Source organism: Acomys minous, assembly GCF_964271855.1.
Source record: "Acomys minous genome assembly, chromosome: 8".
NCBI lineage: Eukaryota > Metazoa > Chordata > Mammalia > Rodentia > Muridae > Acomys > Acomys minous.
The window spans coordinates 81671138-81692107 of NC_140489.1; the positions used below are offsets into that span (position 1 = coordinate 81671138).

The window sequence follows — 20970 nt, forward strand, 5'->3', positions numbered from 1 at the left end:
AATACTCAGCCGAGGCTCCCCCATTCTAGGTGCCCCAGTTTGTGTCAAGTTGGCAAAGCCTAGCCACACATATGATATCAGTATCAATAAAGTAAAGCACGATATAAAACTTTACATAAAGAAAACTCTTGCTCTGCAAATCAGTGATATGTCATATGTTTTCGCTGTCATACATTTTCACTGCTGGTCTCTGTACACACAGTTTCACTCAGTGTCTGTTAGGCTGAAATAGCTCATGAGGAGCACTGGGAGTTTCCCAAGCGTTTTTCATAAGTAGTCTCTTTCCTGTGCTGCTGTTCCACTATGACAGCCTGTCATATTCTGTCATATTTCCACACAGCTGAACATGTTAACATGTGAATAAAACACTAGTGTACCGTGATGGGAGGCAGAAACTCCGTGCTGTTAAAACAGGTCCACAGTTGCTGGTTTTTCTGCTTCATATACTTCGAAACTAATCAAACATATTAAAATAAAATCTATCCCTCTTATCCTGAGTATAGAAACTTCTGCTGTGGCCACCAACCCCTGACGTCCAGGAATACAAGGGCATTTGTGTATTTGTGACCCCAGGGAGCAGTGCCTGTGAAATCACTGCATCCTTGTGCCACAGTGTAACGTTTACTTTGAGTGTATTCTTTCCCACATTCTGTGCTGCTTTCATATAACACATGCAATTAAGACAATAAATTCAGATGAGATCTATTTTTTTTCCTTAGGGAAAATGAGGTGCAGCAGACCACCCAGGGCTGGCTAAGGGAGGTATTTGTCTCCATCTGTACATCTGTACATCTGTGGGAGGAAGAGGACACAGTCATTTCAGAATAGACGGGGAGGAAGGCAGAAAGCACTGGGGCAAATCTGTGCTTCCAGTCAAGTGACCATTTCCGAGTTCCTTAAACAGGCACCCAGATGCACTTCTGTCACTTTAGTGTGCTAATTTGGCTCTCACCTTCTTCGCTTGAATGCAAGCTAGAGACTTGTTTCCCCTGTGTTGAGCAGTATGAGCTCATCTGCCGAACTGCATGGCATCTGTAGGGGAGCAAGTTACACTAGCTACCATTTTTTTCCCCCACTAGAGCGTCACATTTTTTTTTTGTGGAGATAAAATGAAAGAATGTCTTTCTGAAAGGCACACTGAATGCCTCAACAACGGACAGAAATACACCTGGAGAGACTTCAAGGAGCACTGAGGACTGACAGAAACTGGATGGACCTTGGTCACGTTGCTTAGTAAGACACCACAGAGTACCAAATGCTGCATCTCATATCATCTTTCTAAGTTCAGAAGAGGGACAAATATGTGGGTAGGTTGCTTCACGTTAACACTGTAAGACACGGTTCCACTTGGCCACTCGGTAATTCTCACACCTGCACGAAAACATGATGTTTGCCTTTTTAAGTTCTCTGTAGTGTTTACAGAGCCTTGATCGCCATCTAGCCTACAGTAGCTAATCAACTAACACTTTTTGATTGAAGGCATAGATAACAGGGAAATCATTTAACCCAATAAATTCTTGAATTAAACTCTTAAAATCTAGTGGTCTCACTAAATGTATGGATGTAGCATTTTAACATGGGTATTTTAAGACACTTTCATTTGTCTGCTTGGCATTAATCCAGTAAAAGGGCACTTGTGTAACTTAGGACCTTTCAGTTAGCACGTCAAGCTCAGAGAATACAAGGACACAGCCTGCTTCTCTGGCAGCTCCTTGCTGCTGCTGCTGGTGGTGGTAAGACACACAGACAGGACTAGAATCAGAAGATACAGTATGCCCTAGACCTAGGTTAGCTGGAGCAGAGCAGCCCTGAAGGGCGAAGTTTATGGCCAGAGAGACTGATGTGAGAACCAAAAGGTGTTTTGAGATCACTGAGATCCCATCTAGGAGCTCTGTTCTAGAAAGTTGTAGAAACATAGGTACTGTTGGAGAACTACTGCTTCTAGTTGGAGCCTTAGCTCTCAGCTGTGTCTGGTGAGTTGTTCACACATCCACAGTCCAAGTCTAAAATGCTTTGCCACAGTGGCAACAGTGGCATGACCATTAAATCATGGGCCCAGCACTTGGTAAGAACACCTCTACACATCATTCGGTTTTATGCCTGCTTTGCAAACGGAAAGCCTCAAGTGCAAGAATGGAAAGTCCCTCAGCAAAGGCACAGAACTAGCAGGCAGCCAGGCTCCAGATCTGATATTTCATGTCTCAATAGCCAGGCCATTCGTGCCATACATGTTGGCATGAATATGATGTGACAATGTACAACTTCATTCACTTCAAGACCAGAGACATGTTAGAAAAAAACCCTTGGTAGACAGTGACCGAGAGCCATCTTGGGCTGGGTGGCACTCCTTGGGGGTTAAGACCCAGGCTACAGGCTTGCTCCATCCCTTTGCAGAGTTGTAATACTGTGGTCATGGTTCCTCACTACTGATATTTACACAGCTGTGAGGCTTTAATAGGCGAATGGCTGAGTGGAAAATACTTAGTAAACATGGAATACTGAAATGCATTGTGATTTAAATAAAACAATATTTCATTATTTAGATGTCAGAAAATTCTCACCCTTTTAAGTAATAAACAATTATATAAAGTTGAATTGTTTTGCTGTTGGCTTTAATTGAATTACTTAACCACTTCTTTCTTAATATAATGTGGATGGATTAGTAAATCATACCCATTTACTCTGTAACCAGCAGCCTCATCTAAGTGCATTCTATTAGGCATTAAGCTAGGTCTGGAATTATCTGAATAAAAACACAGGAAATCAGATTGTCCCAGTTTCCTTGATGCTGCTGTTAGAAAATACACTGATAAAAAGGAACTTTGGGGGAAGAGGTTTGTTCTGGTATACAGTTCCACTTGCACAGAGTCCATTGTGGGAGCCAAGACATGTCAACGGGCAGTAAAGGCAGGAAGACAGCTTATTCTCCACCTCCTCAGAAGCCCATAATTTCCCTACATAGTGCCAACCTCTGGGGACCAAGTGTTCAAATAGAAGCCTATGGGGGGCATTTCATGTTCAAACCGCAGCACAGATGAAATCTGGGGATCTGGGCAGGTAGGAATTTCTGATCATGAAGTAGTGTGTACACACCATGGCTTTGTCCACCCAGAGCGAAAGGCCTCTTAAGATGGATTTCTTTTCACTTACAGTGTGTATCAAAGTATGGGGCTCTTTGTAAGGAGAAACATTCAACATTGAAACACACACGTGTAAAGGTTGCGAAGATCCCTCCAAGGCTGTAGCCTTTCAGTCTCCTTCGCTCTTTCCTCTTTCTGCCCCCTGTTGAGCTGTGAGTCCCAGTACAAAAATGTAAATACACATATAAAATCACATAGACAACCCAAACACTACAGTGGCAGTGGCCTCGCCAGCCAAAGATTAACCTGGTAATGCCATGAAACACAAGGCCTCAACACACCAAGTGCAAGAACTCAGGTTGGGTGCCTTTGACGGGCACCAGCTGAGTATCTTCGGAGGACACCCTGAAGGAATCCTTGGGAGGGTGCTGGCTGGGAATCTTGGGAAAATATGCTTGGCTACCTTGGAGAGTATTATGGGTAGCTTGGGAGAGCACTGGTCAGTTACATTTGGAAGGTCATGGCCAGAAGTCTTAACAGCAGCAGAGGTCGGAAGTCCCAGGAGGATTCTATTTTGTACTTTGGAAGGGTACTGGTTGGAAACCAGTCAGTGGCCCTGATAAGATGTTAGTAATTTTTGACTGCTTATCAGTATCAAATTGTTGACAAAATTGACTTTGATAACCAGCCAGGCTAGAATAAGAACTCTGTGGTGGTCTGAATTAGAAGGTTCCCCATAGGCTTATGTGTTTGAAGGCTTGGTCCCCAGTCAATGGAACAGTTCAAGAAGAATTAGGAGGGGTGACTTTGTTGGAGTAGATGTGGCCTTGAGGAAGGAAGAGTGTCATTAGGACTTGGCCCCGAGGTTCTCTCTCTGCTTGCCTGCAGTCAGGATACAAAGCTGTTACTGCTCCAGCACCATTCCTGCCTGCCTGCCATGATGCTCCCTGCTATGTTGGTGATGATCTGACTCATTGAAACTGTGAGCAAGCCCTCAGTTAAGTGCTTTCTTTTATAAAAGTTGTCTTGGTCATGTTGTTCCTTCACAGCAATAGAACTGTATTAAGATAGACTATTTAAAAAAAAATAATTATGAGGGAGATTCTTTTTCAAAATGAAAATATAACCATGCAATTTTTTTCCATTCTTTTTCCTTCCTCCAACTTCCCCAGCCACCCCCCCCCCAAATTCCTTCTCACACACCCGGCCCCCTCATCTTTGTTATATAGGTGTATATAAATATGTAAATACAACTTGATGGATCCATTCAGTTTTGCTTGCAGGTACATGATTTCCAGCATGATATTGTTTAACCAACTATGGGACCTATCCCTTGTATCCTCCCATTCCTCCCTCCCTCCCATCTTCCCCTTACTCCCCTCCCCTATGACTGTGACTGAGGGGGACCTCTTCCCCCTGTATATGCTCATAGGGTATCAAGTCTCTTCTTGGTAGCCTGCCATCCTTCCTCTGAGTGCCACCAGGCCTCCTCATCCAGGGGACGTGGTCAAATATGGGGCACCAGAGTTTGTGTGAAAGTCATACCCCACTCTCCACTCAACTGTGAAGAATATCCTGTTCATTGGCTAGATCTGGGTAGGGGTTCAAAGTTTACTGCACGTATTATCCTTGGCTGGTGCCATAATTTGAGCAGGATCCCTGGGCCCAGATCCGCCCGTCATAATGTTCTTTTAGGTTTCTAGGACCCTCTGGATCCTTCTATTTCCCCATTCTCCCATGCTTCTCTCATCTAGAGTCTGAAGGGGGAAATTCTTAAACCTGTGCATTTAATGCATTTCCCATTAAACGTCTGAACACTAAGAGAGTTTTACCTACAGCATTTACTACTGTGATAGGCTGCTGCCTAATAGTGTTTTACTTGCCTGATTGTTTTCATATTAAATAAATTTGGATCCTCTCTTAGGAGGAACTACCATTCATTCTATTGTTTACTTGTCAATGTGCACTAGTGGATGTGTCTTCCATGTTACAACAGGATATTTTCATTGTTTATTTTCTCACTGTCTTTAAATTTTTACATATTTTTTTCATAATTATCATCTGTTTACTTGTACAAAATAATTTCTTCAGACCTAAGTCTGACATGAAATTAAGGCATACTCATATTTTAATCCTAATTATTATAGTATTCAGTTACAAATGTTGCATTTAGAAATGATCAATTTTAAACATGCTTTCCTCATTTATGGTTTAAAACATATTCATCGTAATTCAATCTTTTCACAAGTTATTTCAACTTAAATTATCCGCATTTAACTCAACTAGAAGCATGAAAAAAGTTAAGGGTAGAAGGAAGGAATGAAGAAAGGGAATCTGGAGGGAAGATGGAAGAAAGGAAGGAGGAGTTTGCGCTATCAGAGCACTGCTTCATGTACAGCAGAAATTTCATCATTTCAGAAGCATTTTCCATCAAGCGTGTGCCTGGGAAGGTGAGTAACGACCCACCGCACAAATGCAGCAGGGGCAACAATAGGCAGCACCTTCCTCAGACTCTAATACGTTTTCCAGACAACTGGGTTTTTTAGGGTCTGAAACCAGGACCTTTCCCTTGGGGACCGAAAGCCTCCAGAATTCTAATCTTGTAAGACCAGGCTTCCTTCCAGTGACAGCTGTTCTCCCTGACACTTTTACATGACAGCCCCAGTTTATGTTCTGCACTGAGAAGCAGCTGTTCAGATAGGTCTCCATGGCAGGTCTGGCTCTGCATAGACCAAGAGGGATGCCTGTAGGACATGCAATTGATAACAATTAGGTGGCCCTAAGAGCTCAGCCCTGGGTCCTGATGCTGGCCTCTGCTTCAACATGGTCTTTCAGGGAGAAGAGGCAGCATCTATGAGGATGAGGTATCACTCTTTCTATGGAACACCACTTTCCTAAACAGTAACAACCTAGGACCTATGTAACTCCTTGGTGTGGTAGAGCCTGTGGGTTGACAACTATATTCAGCTAGATGCTGCTGTGATTCCCTGGTGCACTGGCCTTTGCCAGCATGGGTGCCTTCAAAAGTAAAGCAATGGGCACCACATTGCTCATCACCCAGGCTTTCTATGTAGTCAGTGAGGTTGGTGCTCCCAGGACAGTGACTCTGCCTCCATCCACCCTTCTCCCAAAATCACAGCAGTAAGAATAGGTCTAAAATTTGTTCACTAGGACAAACAGATTTCTATGTTTAAAGAACTTTTTTCACTAACAAATGATGTCTCCTGTATAATCTGGGTAGATGAAGCCCTGTTATCAGTTTGAATGTATGGTTTCCTTTTTAATATGTACTTTTGAAGTGTATTTAAATGACATGGTTTTATAATCTTATTTTTCAGTAGTATAGAATATTTTTGCAAATTATTAAATAATGCTGCAATTTAACAGATATGCTTTGGTGTGGTTATCATTGAGCTGATGACTGTGCCAACCTCACTGAACTCATTTAATTAACTAGGTTCCTAAGGCCTCTCCCAGAGCCACTGATCTGGGGTTGGCAAAGTCTGACCGGACTGCATTCATCAGCTAATCCTTTGAAGAAACAGTTGTATTTCTAGACTGTCTAATATAAAGTCAACAGTCTTCAATGTAATATAAGCCATTTTGAAATTTATTGTTGCGTACAGTTGGGTAACAAATACCTTTTGGCCCTAAAGTGAGTAGTCTATACGATTCCTGAAGTTTTAGACCAATTAGAGTTCCTTCACACTTTTCAAATACTAAGCATAAAAATCAAACAAGCTTTCTTGATATTATAGCAAAAGCTTTCAAAGTTGCATAGTTCTGCTTACTGATGCTGCCAGCAGGGTTTATCCTAAGAATTTATTCATTCCTTCCTATGAGTGTTAGCATTCCGTTGGCCCCAGACTTTGTACCTGCCTCAGAGCCTCTGACAGTGCCAACTCAGGCACTTGCCCACTGGGGCTCTTGCTTGCGATGTCCATGGTGACTCAGGGAACTGCCGAGCCACCCATGCCAAGGCACTGCACTCCTCATTTCCTCATGGGTTCACACTCTGAGCTGACATGGACACCTTTTTCCCACATATGAAATTCTTTCTTTTGTTCCTGTTTCTGACAGGAGTTATGCAGAGGTGTAGCTCTGCTGCCTCAGAATAAAGCCTCTCCCTGTTTTTAATCACAAACTACTTAGCAAATGTTTCCAAATTCTAGTACTGACTTCAGGTCTTTCCACTTCATTAAGACACACTTGGATGTGTCTGGTGGGATCCCTAAAATTAACATGGCGAAAAAGGATAAGCACATTTTTGTTGTTGTTGTTGTTGTTCTTTTTTCTGTCTTTACCAAGCTTTTCCCACTTCTCCCATGCCACTACTCTACTATGGAGTACAGACCTTCTTTGCAGGGAAGATCCTGCTTTCTCTATTCTATCTTCTCAAGCTCACAGCCAACTCACTGATAGCCTCTCTTTATCCTGCAAACCATTCTATAACAATGCAAACCTCGGGACCCTCTAACCGGGTCATGTTCCCAGGCGTTGTCTCTCAGTGCCTACCTGCAGCTCTACGACGACAACAAAGGTAGTCCCTGCCGTGAGAATGCAGGTACGCAGAGTTAAAACCTCCTCCATGGGCGTCACAATCCTTGGTGAAAGAAGCCTTCCTTCAGCCTTCATGACCTCTCTAGGTACAATTGTTTCTTCTACTTATAATATCTTTTCCTAAATCCAGTGCATTCTAATTTAACTAAAGATTCTCTCTAAACATCTATCTATTTAACTGAAAAGCAAAATTGATGTCTTCATCATGTATGAGAAAATGTTTTGGACTATGTAAACACTGGAGTGGAGTAATTAAACCTACTTAGAGTATATATATCTCTCACATATCATCACATCCCCATCATAGGAGTGAAAACACTTAATATCCACTGCCTTGGTGATTTTTCAACAACAGGACATGTCATCACCAAGTACATTGTATAAGAAATCTGAACTTCTCTACAGAGTTCTCTCAGTCGCTCCGTGTTTATGCCACATACTCCATAGATGGGTCTCCCTAGCCGGATTTGATGGACCCGTATCTTACCCCTATGTGCCACCAACAATATTCTTTATAGTGCTTATCAGTGTCTAAACCTACTGCACTTTCTTACTTTTGATTCAGCTTTTATTGTTCTTCCTCTCCATTAGGTTAGCTCATTCAGTTTCTCTTCAACAAACATGTGGTCTGAAAGCACCAGTGGACCAACCCACAAGCTTATCTGTCCACATCTTCGCTTGACCTGTTAGATAGAGTCCAAATACTCCTAAAGCTCTGAGGCCCTTCTCACAAGCAACACAAGCTTGTGGGATCTGAGCTTCCCAGCCAGGGTGGGCAGGTGAGACAGTAGCTGATGCTCTGCACCTTGGGGGGCTGGGCAGGTGAGACAGTGGCTGATGCTCTGCACCTTGGAGGGCTGGGCAGGTATCTGAAAAGAAGGTGCTCAGAGCAGAGGGTGAACTCTAGGAAGGTGTCAGGCATGGCAGAATTAGCCTCGGAATGCATCCTGAACATGGTATTGCCTGTGCCAGTGAGCCACCTCAGACCCTGAACACAGACAAAAAGCAAAGCAAGGCTCTTCTCTTTCAGTGTGTCTTAGTTACATGGGCAGTCACTAGAAATGGCAGATTCAATGCCATGTAAGGAGTTGAACATTAGGTGCTAATGTTTAATGATTCCTTTACATGCTCAGAACTGTTCTAAGCATTTTATGCAGTCATCAGGTGTAGGGAAACTGAGGCATAGAGGTGGGGTAAATTGTTCAAGATCAGTCATGAAGGCTGGTCTGAGGCTTATGAAGTAACTCAAACATGTACATTCATGTACAGGGCAAGTGTTTCCTGTACTATGTGGGATGATTTGATCTTGTTCACTTCAGAGATAGAAAGGAAGAGATTCACTTCCGGCCAGCTACACAATGTCATGAGGACACTCATTCTCACATGACAAGTTAACAGGGGAGAAGTAAAAGCAATATACTTAACTGCACTTTATGGGACACCTTTTACGGGAGCCTCCAGACTGACTTGTGCTTAGCTTCCATGATGAACGTACAGCTGTGCATAACTGCAAGTGGCCAAGGCCACTACCTGACATTGCCTGTGCCCAGGGCGGGTCTTAGGATTTATAAGGCAAAGCACATCACAACAGTTCCTTATGGTTAGTTCCGAGGTGGAAAGGTGGAGGAGTGGGGGAAGATTGCTATTTCTAGGCTGGAAGCCTTGCTTTGAGAAAAAGAGGTCCTAGTTTCTATGATACTTCTTGGGGGACAGAAGTTCTACTTCCTATGGTCTGTCTTGGGAGAGAACAGAGAACAAAACCTGGCAGCCTGGGAACCAGTCAGGCGCTGGCTTCCCTGCTGAAGGCTCTGAGGCCCCTGGCTTTGTGGAAGCCTGCTGTTATCTATGTTCACGAGCCCACTTAATCACCTAGGCCTTGTTAAGTGAGAAGAAGAAACCTCCACCACACGCAGGTGCTCAGAGGTCGACCCGTGTGCATGCAAAGGTGAGCAGGGCTCCCCAGACATGCCTTGTTTACACTGAAACAGTGGTCAGTCACATTGAAGGGTCAGTGGGTCTGGTGTGCACAAAAGAACCATGACCATAAAAACTGCCGATGACAAGTGTAGAGTAGGTTAGTGACTAAGTTAATACAGAGAGTTTAGCAACAGGTTAATTTAACCATTTATTTATATGCAGAGAAAAATCTTTTACAACAGGATAAAACATTTGCAGAGTGAGCAAGGTATGTGTTTAAGCAGCTTGATGTAAATAGTGAATTCTGTCTGTGTGGAAATACTTTTGTGTAATTATCAAATAGCAGAATAAAAAAAGTTCACTTTAATTCATAGTTACATAGTTGGCTGGGAAAATTCCAGTTTGACCTCGAAGTTTTCCTTCCCACCAATCAAAATGTGAGTCAGTCTTTGATAGAACCAAGATTCTGTCTCCGGCTTGAAATTTCAAATCTCCTGGCTGTTGCCCTTCAAAAGAGTATAGTGCTGTCACCTCTATTGGCGGATTCAAACTGCCTAGAACAGGAAAATGCGACCAAATTATAAATATTTTAGGGAAGAAGTTCAAGTATGGTTGGTTAGGGTTTAATTTTTGACTTCCTGAAGGGTGTCAGAATCCACACTGCACAACTTCAGCCATGTTCACAACATTAAAATTAAAATTTTCTCCTTTCTAAAGATGAAAGACCTGAGATTGATCCCTCGGGCCCATATGGTAGGAGGAGAGAGCTGACTCCTTACAGGTGTCTTTTGGCTTCCACAGATGCTTCATGTGTGTACACTGCCTTAAAACAGGACCAGATCCATGGGATCATAGCAGGAAACATGAAAACCAAGAACAGTAGGGCCTAGCTCAGCCAGCGAAAGCCACAGGTTTACCAGGAAAGACATTTAAAAATATGTTTTATTTACATGATAATATTTAGAATTTTTATTACCTGATTGCTTGACAATATTATTTATACTTATACAAAATGGGTAATTCCTCAATAGTTTGTAAATTAAATAGCATATAATATTGGCAAAAGTTTAGGCCGTTAAAGCAATGATTGTTTAATTTTAGGCCTCAATGTGAGTTCAACCCACTTTTTCTCCCTTCCTTCCTTCCTTTCCTTCCTTCCTTCCTTCTTTCTTTTCTTTCTTTCGTTCCTTCTATTTTTTCAAGATAGGGTTTCTCTGTGTAGCCTTGGCTGTCCTAGACTTGATTTGTAGACCAGGTTGGCCTCGAACTCACAGAGATCTGTCTGCCCCTGCCTCCCTGAGTGCTGGGATCACAGGGGTACACCACTGTGCCCGGCCAACTCACTTTTTAGCAAAGTGCTTAATTCTTTAAAGAAAAATTTCTAAGGACTATTTAAATAAAACAAGTTGAGAAATACTTTTACTAGAAAACCATGGGCTGTTAATGACAATGCTTGGTGCTACACAGTTTCCACTGGCTTCTCAAAGCCTAGCCGAGAACACAAGCATGCCATTTATCACTAAAGAATATTTACAGTTAAACTTACTTTTAAGAAATCTCATAAGTAAAGTTATGAACACTTTCTCAGAGATTTTTTTTATAACCTATCAAATTAACTGGAAATTCCATGATTGTAGGGTGGTTATAAGTAATTGTTAAGCAATAGCTTTTTACTTACCGCTTTTCTCATGATAGCTAGAAAGCTCAGGATATAGCTTATATTCATTTCCATTCCCTGTTTAAAAAAATAAAATGAGGGGAGAAGATTTAAAAGCTTATTAAGGTATGCAAAACACACAAACCTATCAAATCCTAACCTTATTAAAGGTTTACACTATTGGGCCAGGCTCTAAGCTGAGAGATGCCTAAATATCCTACAAAAGGCCACACTGCAGGCTGAAGCGCCTGACACTAGTCCATGGTCCATGCACATCTCTTCCAGAGGCAACCAACGAACACCTTTTTGAACTGGAAATGGGAACCCTGATTCTACTGTACCAGGAAAGAAATCTAAAAGAGAAGACAAAAGAAACTAAACATTTTACTGAAAGACATGAAATAACATCTCTACAAGTAGAAAACATAGCAAGGGCAGGTTACAATATAGTGCAAATTAATATACAAACAAGACAACAGATGAGTTTCAAATGTTATAGAGTGAACAAAGGTAACATTATTTTGACTTATATATTGGGAGAGAAAGGAAGAATTGATAAAATGATCTCAAAGTATTTGAAGTATAAGCATCCCTGAACCAGATAGTTACACCATCACAAGAAACTCCAAGGGACTGAATATAATATTTCAACAGAAGGTGGAAAGACCTCCTTAGTCATGATTTAAAAAATAAATGTACAAATTTATATAAATTTACAACAATTACAACTTTTGCTGGGTGGTGGTGGAGCACACCTTTAATGCCAGGACTCAGGAAGCAGGGAGAGGTGGATTTCAGTGAGTTCAAGGTCAGTCTAGTCTACAGAGCAAGTTCTAGGATAGTCATGGTTAGCGAAAATCCACAAACATAGCCTAGAATAAAGGTAGAATACACCAAATCCAAATGTCGAAGCCACTAGAATACAAATATTTTCATAATTTAAGCAAGAAAATAAATATCCCAATAGGAAAAAAAACACTGACCAATAAAATGGAAACTTTTTAATTAAAAGAGTAAATAAAAAATATCAGAAGATATATGAAGAAATTAAAACTCACTAACATATAGGGATGAACATGACCCCATGAACAAGGCAAATTATCATCCTCTCCTGAGAAACGCACTGAACTGTTCCAACACTAACAGAAGTGAGGCAGGCAAGAGATGAGAGGGGCCAGGATAGACACTGTAGTGGGAATGTACGCTGAGGAATGCATCTCTCCACATGGTGGAGAGAGAGAGAGCGTTTGTGGTGGGAATGAAGACGGTAATGTTTGTGTGAGGAATGTCAAGAAGCAATGAGTGAGGAACCTGCGCAACAGGACTTTTTACTACGTTATGGGTTCTTCTTTTTTACACTCTTCTCCATCCCCCTAAAAAAAACAAACCAAAAACCAAACAAAAAACCCCTTTCAACCCCCTAACACAAGATATGCAAGAAAAAATGACAGAGAATAAAGAAAAGAGATCCCTGAATAAAGTCAGGGGTCAGAAAGGGGGTGCTGTTATCATTATACTACTTCCTGTTAATTAGGGGTGCAGAGCTCCTTGGGGGCAAGTTTGACCTTCACCATCAGGATATATAATTTCTTTTTCTCGTTTCTTCGTTGTGCATTACAACTTAACAAACTGCAGCCAACAGAAACTGCTAACCAATAACAACCTACCACGCTTGCTGAGGCCCTAGCATTCATATACCCGCTGAGAAGTCCCCAGGACTCCAAACGTCACACAATCGCAGAAACTATCTGCAGCTGGCAAAACCATGCCTCTGCTAGAGCACGAGGCAATTCAGAGTCAGCTGCTGTGAAGCAGCCCTGTATTTTTTTGAGACAGGGTTTCTCTGTGTAGTCCTGGCTGTCCTGGAGTCGCTTTGTAGACCAGGCTGGCTTCCAACTCACAGAGATCCTCCTGCCTCTGCCTCCCAAGCGCTGGGATTATAGGTGTGAGACAGTAAGCCCAGCTTGTGTTTTATAAAGGAACCAAAATTCCAAAAGTCTCACTATAAACCTGGGCTAAGAAAATAGGTTTGGAACACAAAAGTGGGACTGAGGACAAGCATGCTATCCTCATGAATATTTATTTCTGTTTATCCCATTTATTTATTCTATTCCTTCTCCCACTAATAGCAGTGGCATTTTAACATGTAATGCTGTTTTTCCTATACCAAAAATTTTTCAAGGGCAAGACTGAAGGTACAGCTGCCTTTGTGCTCCATTCTATGAAATATCACCCACTGTAGTATACATTTAATATAACCTATTTGATAATAAGCTATAAACATGAAGAATACAATTCTAATAGTGTCATAAAAAAGTGATGACAGACTGACTTGTCTGTCTAGTTCACCTTCTACTATTGTGATAAATACCATCACCAATTGTAGGAAGGAAAGGATTTATTTGGCTTACCTACCTGATCACATTACATACAGCACAGACAGGAAGCACGAAGGACAGCTACTTACTTGCTTGCTTTAGGCTCATGTTCAACTACCTTTCTTATACCTCCCAAGTCCACCGTGGGACTGCCCACAGTGGGCTCGGTTGTACCATATCAATAATCAATCAAGAAAGTACTTCGTAGTCATACCACAGGCCAATTCCTCAATTAAAATTCCTTCTACCTACGTATGTCTAGGTTGTGTCAAGTTGACTGTCCATCCTGCTAACGCCACTCCCAAGCCTGCCTCCAGCCACGGAGCTCCTGCCCAGCCTTTCTCTAGTGAATTTCCCCAGCTCTGAGCTCCACCACACTACTGTATATTCCCAGGTCTAGCTCCGGTATCCCAGTTCCCCCTGCACCAGTCCAACCTGAGGACAAAGAAAATAGATTGGACCACCCAAGCAAAGAATATGAAATGTTTTTTTTTTAAACACAGGGAAAAGCATGTAGGAACTTGACCACATGACCAATTATTTAAATTAGAGGAATAAAAGAAGACAAATCAGGCCAGGTCAGTCACATATGCCAGATCCTCAACTGGATCATAGAAGGAAACTTCAAATTAAGGGAAGACATACTGATAGACAGTTAACAAGCAGCAGAGGGAACACCAAGTAGACAGGGCCAGAAAAAAATGCTCCACAGCGTATTATATATAGCTAAACACTAAGTACACAGAACAAAAGGAGGGTACGGAAAGCTACAAGAGACAAACCACAAGCCACATATACATGAAACTCCAACAGAGTAACAGATGATTTTTTAATGGAAACTTTAAAAGCTAGAAGAACCTGGAACAATATACTAAAGGTTCTAAAAGCCCACGGATGCCAACTTAGACTACTGTACCCAGAAAAACTATCTACCACAGTTACAAGGAGAAAGGAAAATATTCCATAATAGAAACAGACTAAAAGAATTAATGTCCACCAAACCAGACTGACAAAGAACACTGGAAGCAATATTTTGGACAGGAGAGAGGAATGCGTATAGCCAATGCAAGAGTAACTTTTCTTCTCCCATCTCAATTGTCTCGGGAAGGCTTACTACCTCCTGCTGGCCTAGGCCTAGTCCTCGAAGCCTCTGTACAACCTAACCTAGGCTTAGAGTTTTCAGCCTCTGAGACTTGCTGCTTAACGAGCTCACCTGTACTTGTAGCTTGTTCAACTCAGCTGTTCTGGCTCTAGCTCTTCTCCCAGCTGACTTAATTAATCTGGCTTCTCTTTTGGCCCAGACTTGCTCTGCTTGGCCTCAAACTAACTCAGCAATCTGCTCTAAACTTCTGGCTTCGTCTCATTCTGTCTTTACCTGAGTTCCCTCTCTGCAACCCATCTCTCTATTACTGTCCTGGTAAAACTGCCTCTTAAGTAGCTTCCCTTTCCTCTGCGTTTTCCTGAGAGTTGGGCGTATCCTATTCTGTCAAACCTTCTCTGATTCGTCACCTTTTCTGTCACTCAATTAGACATCACTTTCTAACATAGGTGCTTCTTTCTACAAACTAACTTTACCCTCAATGTTTGTGGTTAAAGGCATGTACCATTACACCTGGACCTAAGCTTTTCTTTACCTGATACTTGCTCTATACCAGGCTGGCCTTGAACTCAGATCTGTTTGCCTCTGTCTCCTGGATTAAAGTGTGTTTGTATTCCAGCTGGATCACACAGATTTAGAAGACGTTTGGATGTGACCTCTTGCCAGAACAGGCCATGTTCTAAATTAACATGCCTCTGCAACTTACCATTTCTTTTTAAACTAAAAACTGTACAGTTTAAATTTTTACAACAGAAACAATTATCAATCCCTGAATGTTGTTATGAAGGTCCACTCAGCGGTGGGTGTGATGATCCTCCATAATCGCAGTCCTGCTCATCTGTCCTTCGGCAACAGTGCATATCAGCATCAATATTTTCCAGTCTGCCAGTCAGATGGACTATCTATCTCTTTTCAGTTGGTTTGTTAAGCTGTCTCCATGCAGGGAGGGTCTGCTTTCTGCATGTGCCAGATTTGATACATCCATATATACATACATACATGGTAATGCCTTGTCTTTTGATTTAATTAGAATAAAGTGTTGTTTGTGTGAAGTCTATTTTGTTAGGTATTAGAATAGTGACCACTACTTGCTTCCTGGTCCCATTTGCACACTTTTTTTTTTAAATCCCTTTAAGGTGATGCCTGTCATTGAAGACAACATGAGTTTCTTATACAGAAAATAATTTTTTTTCTTAATCTGTCAAACTACCTGCGCCTTTGATTGGGAAGTTGAGGCCATTAGTGTTTAAAGTTACTGTTGAGAGGCCACTTCTTGTCAGAATGCAGGCAGCAACTGCCTGTGGGGTACTCAATCCTAGTTCATAAATCTACAATACAGTCCCTGCAAACAAGGCACTGAGAACATGATGGGAGAATGGATGGAAAGATCCTATCTGCACACAATGGAAACTATGGAAGGGCTGTAAAGTTGCACATATACACAAAACACATATATGCATAGACACATGTCCTCTTCGATATAAATTAAGGAGGAAGGGGGTTTAATTTTGAAAAGGAATTGGGAAAACACAGGAGGAATTAGAGAGGATAAAGCAGTGGAAATGATGTAAGGACAGAGCAAGGGATGGAAATAATGTGCAGCACTCATATATAAAAGCCTTAGGTTAAAAAAAGTTAAAACAGATGTGATGACACGAAGAAAGCTGTGTGTTTATAAAACCTGATTTTACCTACTCTAAAAACACTTCATGGAGACCATGTGCTTCAAGGAATATACATAGAGCAAAATAAATTGTATTTGTAAACGTTCTTTTTAGTTTACCTGTATGAATGTTTTGCCTGTGTGTATGTGATCCACACATGAGCACTGCCCACAGAGACCTGAAGAGGGTGCCCAAGCCCCTGGACATTTAGTTACAGAAGGTTCTGAGCTGCAATGTAGGTGCTAGGAATGGACACAGTGTCCTCTGCGAGAGCACTCACTCAGTGTAATGTTTCAAACTCACATGATTTAAAGAAAACACAAATATAAATCTCATTGTCGACTTCAGAAAATGCCTTGTGAATGAAACGTCTTCACAAATGATGACAGTGAGAACTCATACATGAAAGCCTATGTTATGTCTTAGAAGATGCTGGACAGTTATTTTTCTCTTTAATGCTCACTTCTATTTGACATTGAAATATAACAATGTAACCGGTTTTCTTAATATTTAGTAATTACTTAAATTACTATTATATTTAAAGTGCAACAGAAGCACTTACTTTCGGAGCTGGCACTCAGCTGGGCAGGTGGCAGGGACTGCTGTGGTCTTGATGATGGTTTTGGAGGTAATTCTTTAGCCTGGAAGGCAAAAGAATAAATACACAAAATTTTTAAAATTGATTTTTACTTAGGAGAATAGGATGATTTTGTCTCTAACTTGTTTATTTAGCAGGCTTCATCCTCTGCATTTATTAACTAGGTTCCCAGAAATATATGTGTAGGTGCAGGGCAGATGTGAGACTCTGGTGTGGGTTACTCTAGGACACCTTGCACCTGAGCCCCTCCCCTCTGGCATGAGTGGGTATAGTTTAGTACACTTTGCACTTGTTCCTCCCGCATCCTTCCCCCTCCCCCCCCCCCCCCAGTGCGTCAAACTGTATGTGGTCTGCAGGTGCTGTAAGTCCAGGGATATGGTCATAGGGAACAGACAGCAGAGAAAGGCATGATAACTTAAACTCTGTACTTCAATTTTACTCTGCACAGCAGGGATTAAGTAGAGATCAAAGGAAAAAGGCACAGCTAGTACTGGTTCTCTAACATTATCAGATTTCATCCTAAGAGATACACGATTACAGAAGATTTTTTTTTTGTTTTGTTTTTGTTTTTCGGGACAGGGTTTCACTGTGTAGCCTTGGCTGTCCTAGTCTTGCTTTGCAGACCAGCCTGGCCTCGAACTCACAGCTATCTACTTGCCTCTACCTTCTGAGTGCTGGGACTTAAGGTGTGTGCCACCATGCCAGGCTTGAAGGCAAACTTCTTAAAATCCACAATGTCAAAACTCTGGGATATTTTTGAAGACTTTACACAAATGAATCATAAAGAAAGTTCACTATATCACTGGGAAACTTCATATTAGAAATAGTATGTCCTAAGACAGAATGCTACTGTGTCCACTGAGAGAAATGAGAAACCTCATCACAGCACCTTCCTCTGCTCCCGCACCACTTTCCTCAAATTGATGCGTTGTCCTTCGCTTTCATACTTTTCAGTAAAGGAGTCAAGAATTTCATAAAGATCTTCTGCTTGAGCAGGCCGTGGGACATCTCCAAATAAAATGTCATAGGCTCGAATGTCTTGACAGTAAAATCTAGTAAATACAAAATTAAGAACATGTCTGTAACATACTATTTGCTTTTGGAGGTAAATATAGCACATTCAGAATCATGTGGAATAATACTAATGAAATATATCACATACCACAATTCTTACCCCATGCCAAAGTCTTAGATTGGCCCCAAGCTCACTTTCTAAGTCAATGAACATAAATATTGATACTTTTCTTCATACAAAAGCATGTCACATATACAACCACACATTTATATAGAAATACATAAACATATAAAGCACATGTTTCATAAGCTTTATCTTTATGCCTTCCTATAAGTTCTATACATAACTTTGTGATTTTTTTAAAATGTTTGTTTCATCAAAATTAACAATTTGTGTTGCAGATTTGGAGGACTTGAAGCTCATGAAATGACTCAGCTGAGCTTCAGGGGAAAATCGCCAAGACCTAGAGTTAACAGTTCCTAAAAGCATTCTCAAATTCATGAAACCAGAAGTGGACAGACACACAACTCTTGTTTCTATAAGACGAAGACTTTGACAAACCACAATCTCCCCCACTCAGACTAGTCCTGGCTTAGATGCAAGGTAGCAGTTTGATGCTACACTCCTGGGGACACTGCTGTGAGCTTGGTAGGAGCATTCACTTCCTCAGGGGAGCGTCTGTCCCTGTTTGTTCCTATAGTCTAAGACACTGGCCCCTTTGTGTTTAAGATGTTGGGAGTCTGCTGGTTTGATTTCTAAGAATCACCTGAGGAAAAACTATTCAGACACAAGATTAAAGAATTCAATTTTGAATCAAAATTGGTCCCTATTAGGTGTGAAAGAAGACAAACCCGGAGTGTGTTGATAGGAAATCTTTCACAGTGAGGCACTTCTGACTGAGCCTCCAAATTATTTGCTGTGCTCACTACAAAGCATGATAATGTCATATTGTCACCTAGTTAACACTGCCTGGCCATCGACTTATGGTTGTGCTTCTTATAACGCCAAGCAGAAAAAACACATTTGCAATCAAGTATATATCACGACTGTAATCCTATTTGGCAAGAGAAGACAACGGAGGAAGAGGAAGTAGGTGAAGAGTATTAGTAAAAAAATGTAACATGCTTTGTTCATTTTTAAATAAGTTCTATTTTCATAAGCACATACTACTTTTCAAATTAAAAAATATTTAATTATATTTTATGTGTTTTGCCTGGGAATCTATGTGCACCTCATGCTTGCCCGATGCCCTCTGAGGTAAGAACAAAGTATCTTATCCCTTGGAACAGGAATTATGGTTGCTTGTTGTGAGGCACCATGTGGATGCTGGGAAACAAAGCTAGGTCCTTTGTAAGAGCAGTAAGTGCTCTTAACTGCTGAAGCATCTCCTAAGCCCCAAGCAATACCAATTTCATCTTAAAAGCAATACCAATTTCATCTTAAAAGTTTTAAATGTAGGGGGCTGGAGAGATGGCTCAGCGGTTAAGAGCACTAGCTGTTCTTCCAGAGGTCCTGAGTTCAATCCCAGCAACCACATGGTGGCTCTCAACCATCTCTAATGGGATCTGATGCCCTCTTCTGGCCTGCAGGTGTGCATGCAGATACAACACTGTATACATAATAAATAAATAAATCTAAAAAAAAAAACCCAAAATTATTTTTTAAAAAAAGTTTTAAATGTAGACCTTGTTGTATTTGAATGATAGTATAAGTGTACTTATAAACTCCTAAACTATGAAGAACTTAGAAGTATTATCTTCTCTGTCTGAACTTACTTCCGGTTGGTTTCTTTCCTTTCAATCAAACAGCTTCCTTCCAGGGAAATGCCAGCAAAGAGGCCCCGGGATTTGCAGTAAGTGAAGACGGCCGCAGAGCTCCTCAGGGACACGTTTCCTTCCAGGTTCCTACAAAAGATGGCAGAACCCAAATGACTGTTCATCACAGCAGTCAGCCACAGGCCTGGCTTCCTAGGCTGCGGTTCTCTTTGGCTAAGCTGGAGTTTTCATGTGGCTGGACAAGAAGGCAGCTGTGGGAAACCATACCACATGGGGCAGCTGGCTGTAGAAGGCTGATGGCCAGAGAGATTATGCTGGAGAGAGAGAGATTTGGGAGCTAGCCCTCTCAGCCAGAGCAATGTTGAGTGTGGATTCTTCTCACACAGGGCATGTTCAGACGTCTTACTGTCCAGCTGCCATAAGTAGGCAGCATTTGTAATTCTCTAGCATGATTACTAACCCAAGAAGAGTGTTTCATTAAGAGAAGGGAAATAAAATTACAGTGCTAAAAACACTGCTCAATAAGATTCAACCGTTTTTCATTCTACTGATTTAGTTTAAGAAAAACCTTTCTTTATTCCAGAACACTGATAGGCTTTATCAGTTAATACAGTTTGACTACACTTAGCTTCCTCACAACTACAGGAAGATCTATATCAATTAAACAGAAAGCATAGTCTGTGCATAGGAAAAACTTCATATTTTTTTCTTGTGTGTTCTGGGCTCAGAGTTTATTTCACTCATTGTTTTCTTTTTCTTCTTTATTTTTGTAAATTTCTTGATTAAGAGACCTTGGCAATTGTAGACATCATATTTAATTTAATTGAAATTTCTTCTTAGTGTGAAAAAAAAACTATGATTCTTTAGTCTTTATGGTTTAGAATGTTTACTCACCTGCCCAGTGGCCCAACTGCCACAGTAAAATTTCCTCCAAGTGTCAGGTTTCCACCCTTTGCAAAGGCTTCTACTGCTCTGTCATAATTCAGAATTATCACCAAATCCGATACCTGAAATGTGGAATCCCAGGCATTTATAAACAGATATACTGCCTGATGTAGTGGTATACACCTTTAATCCTAACACTTGGGAGGCATAGGCAGGTCTATCTCTGTGTGTTCAAGGCCATCCCAGGCTACATATGAAATTCCAGGAGGCTAGCTAGTCTACTGTCTCAACAAACAGTACTCCCACACAAGAAGAAACAAACAAACAAAACAGCCTTATGGA

At 41.3% G+C, this 20970-nt stretch overlaps 1 protein-coding gene across 1 annotated transcript in view; it reads right to left on the bottom strand.

Annotated features, from left to right (window-relative positions):
* Positions 1–9752: 9752 nt before the first annotated feature.
* SH3YL1 (SH3 and SYLF domain containing 1) overlaps positions 9753–20970 on the bottom strand; it is a 36500-nt gene continuing 25282 nt past the window's right edge. Inside the window, exons 5-10 of the mRNA XM_084793594.1 lie at positions 20638–20750; positions 19744–19872; positions 17843–18005; positions 16918–16996; positions 11236–11292; positions 9753–10111 (exon numbers count right to left, since the gene is read on the bottom strand). Of these exons, the coding sequence (XP_084649720.1) occupies positions 9921–10111; positions 11236–11292; positions 16918–16996; positions 17843–18005; positions 19744–19872; positions 20638–20750 (732 nt within the window). The 3' untranslated portion in view covers positions 9753–9920. The remainder of the gene's footprint in view (positions 10112–11235; positions 11293–16917; positions 16997–17842; positions 18006–19743; positions 19873–20637; positions 20751–20970) is intronic.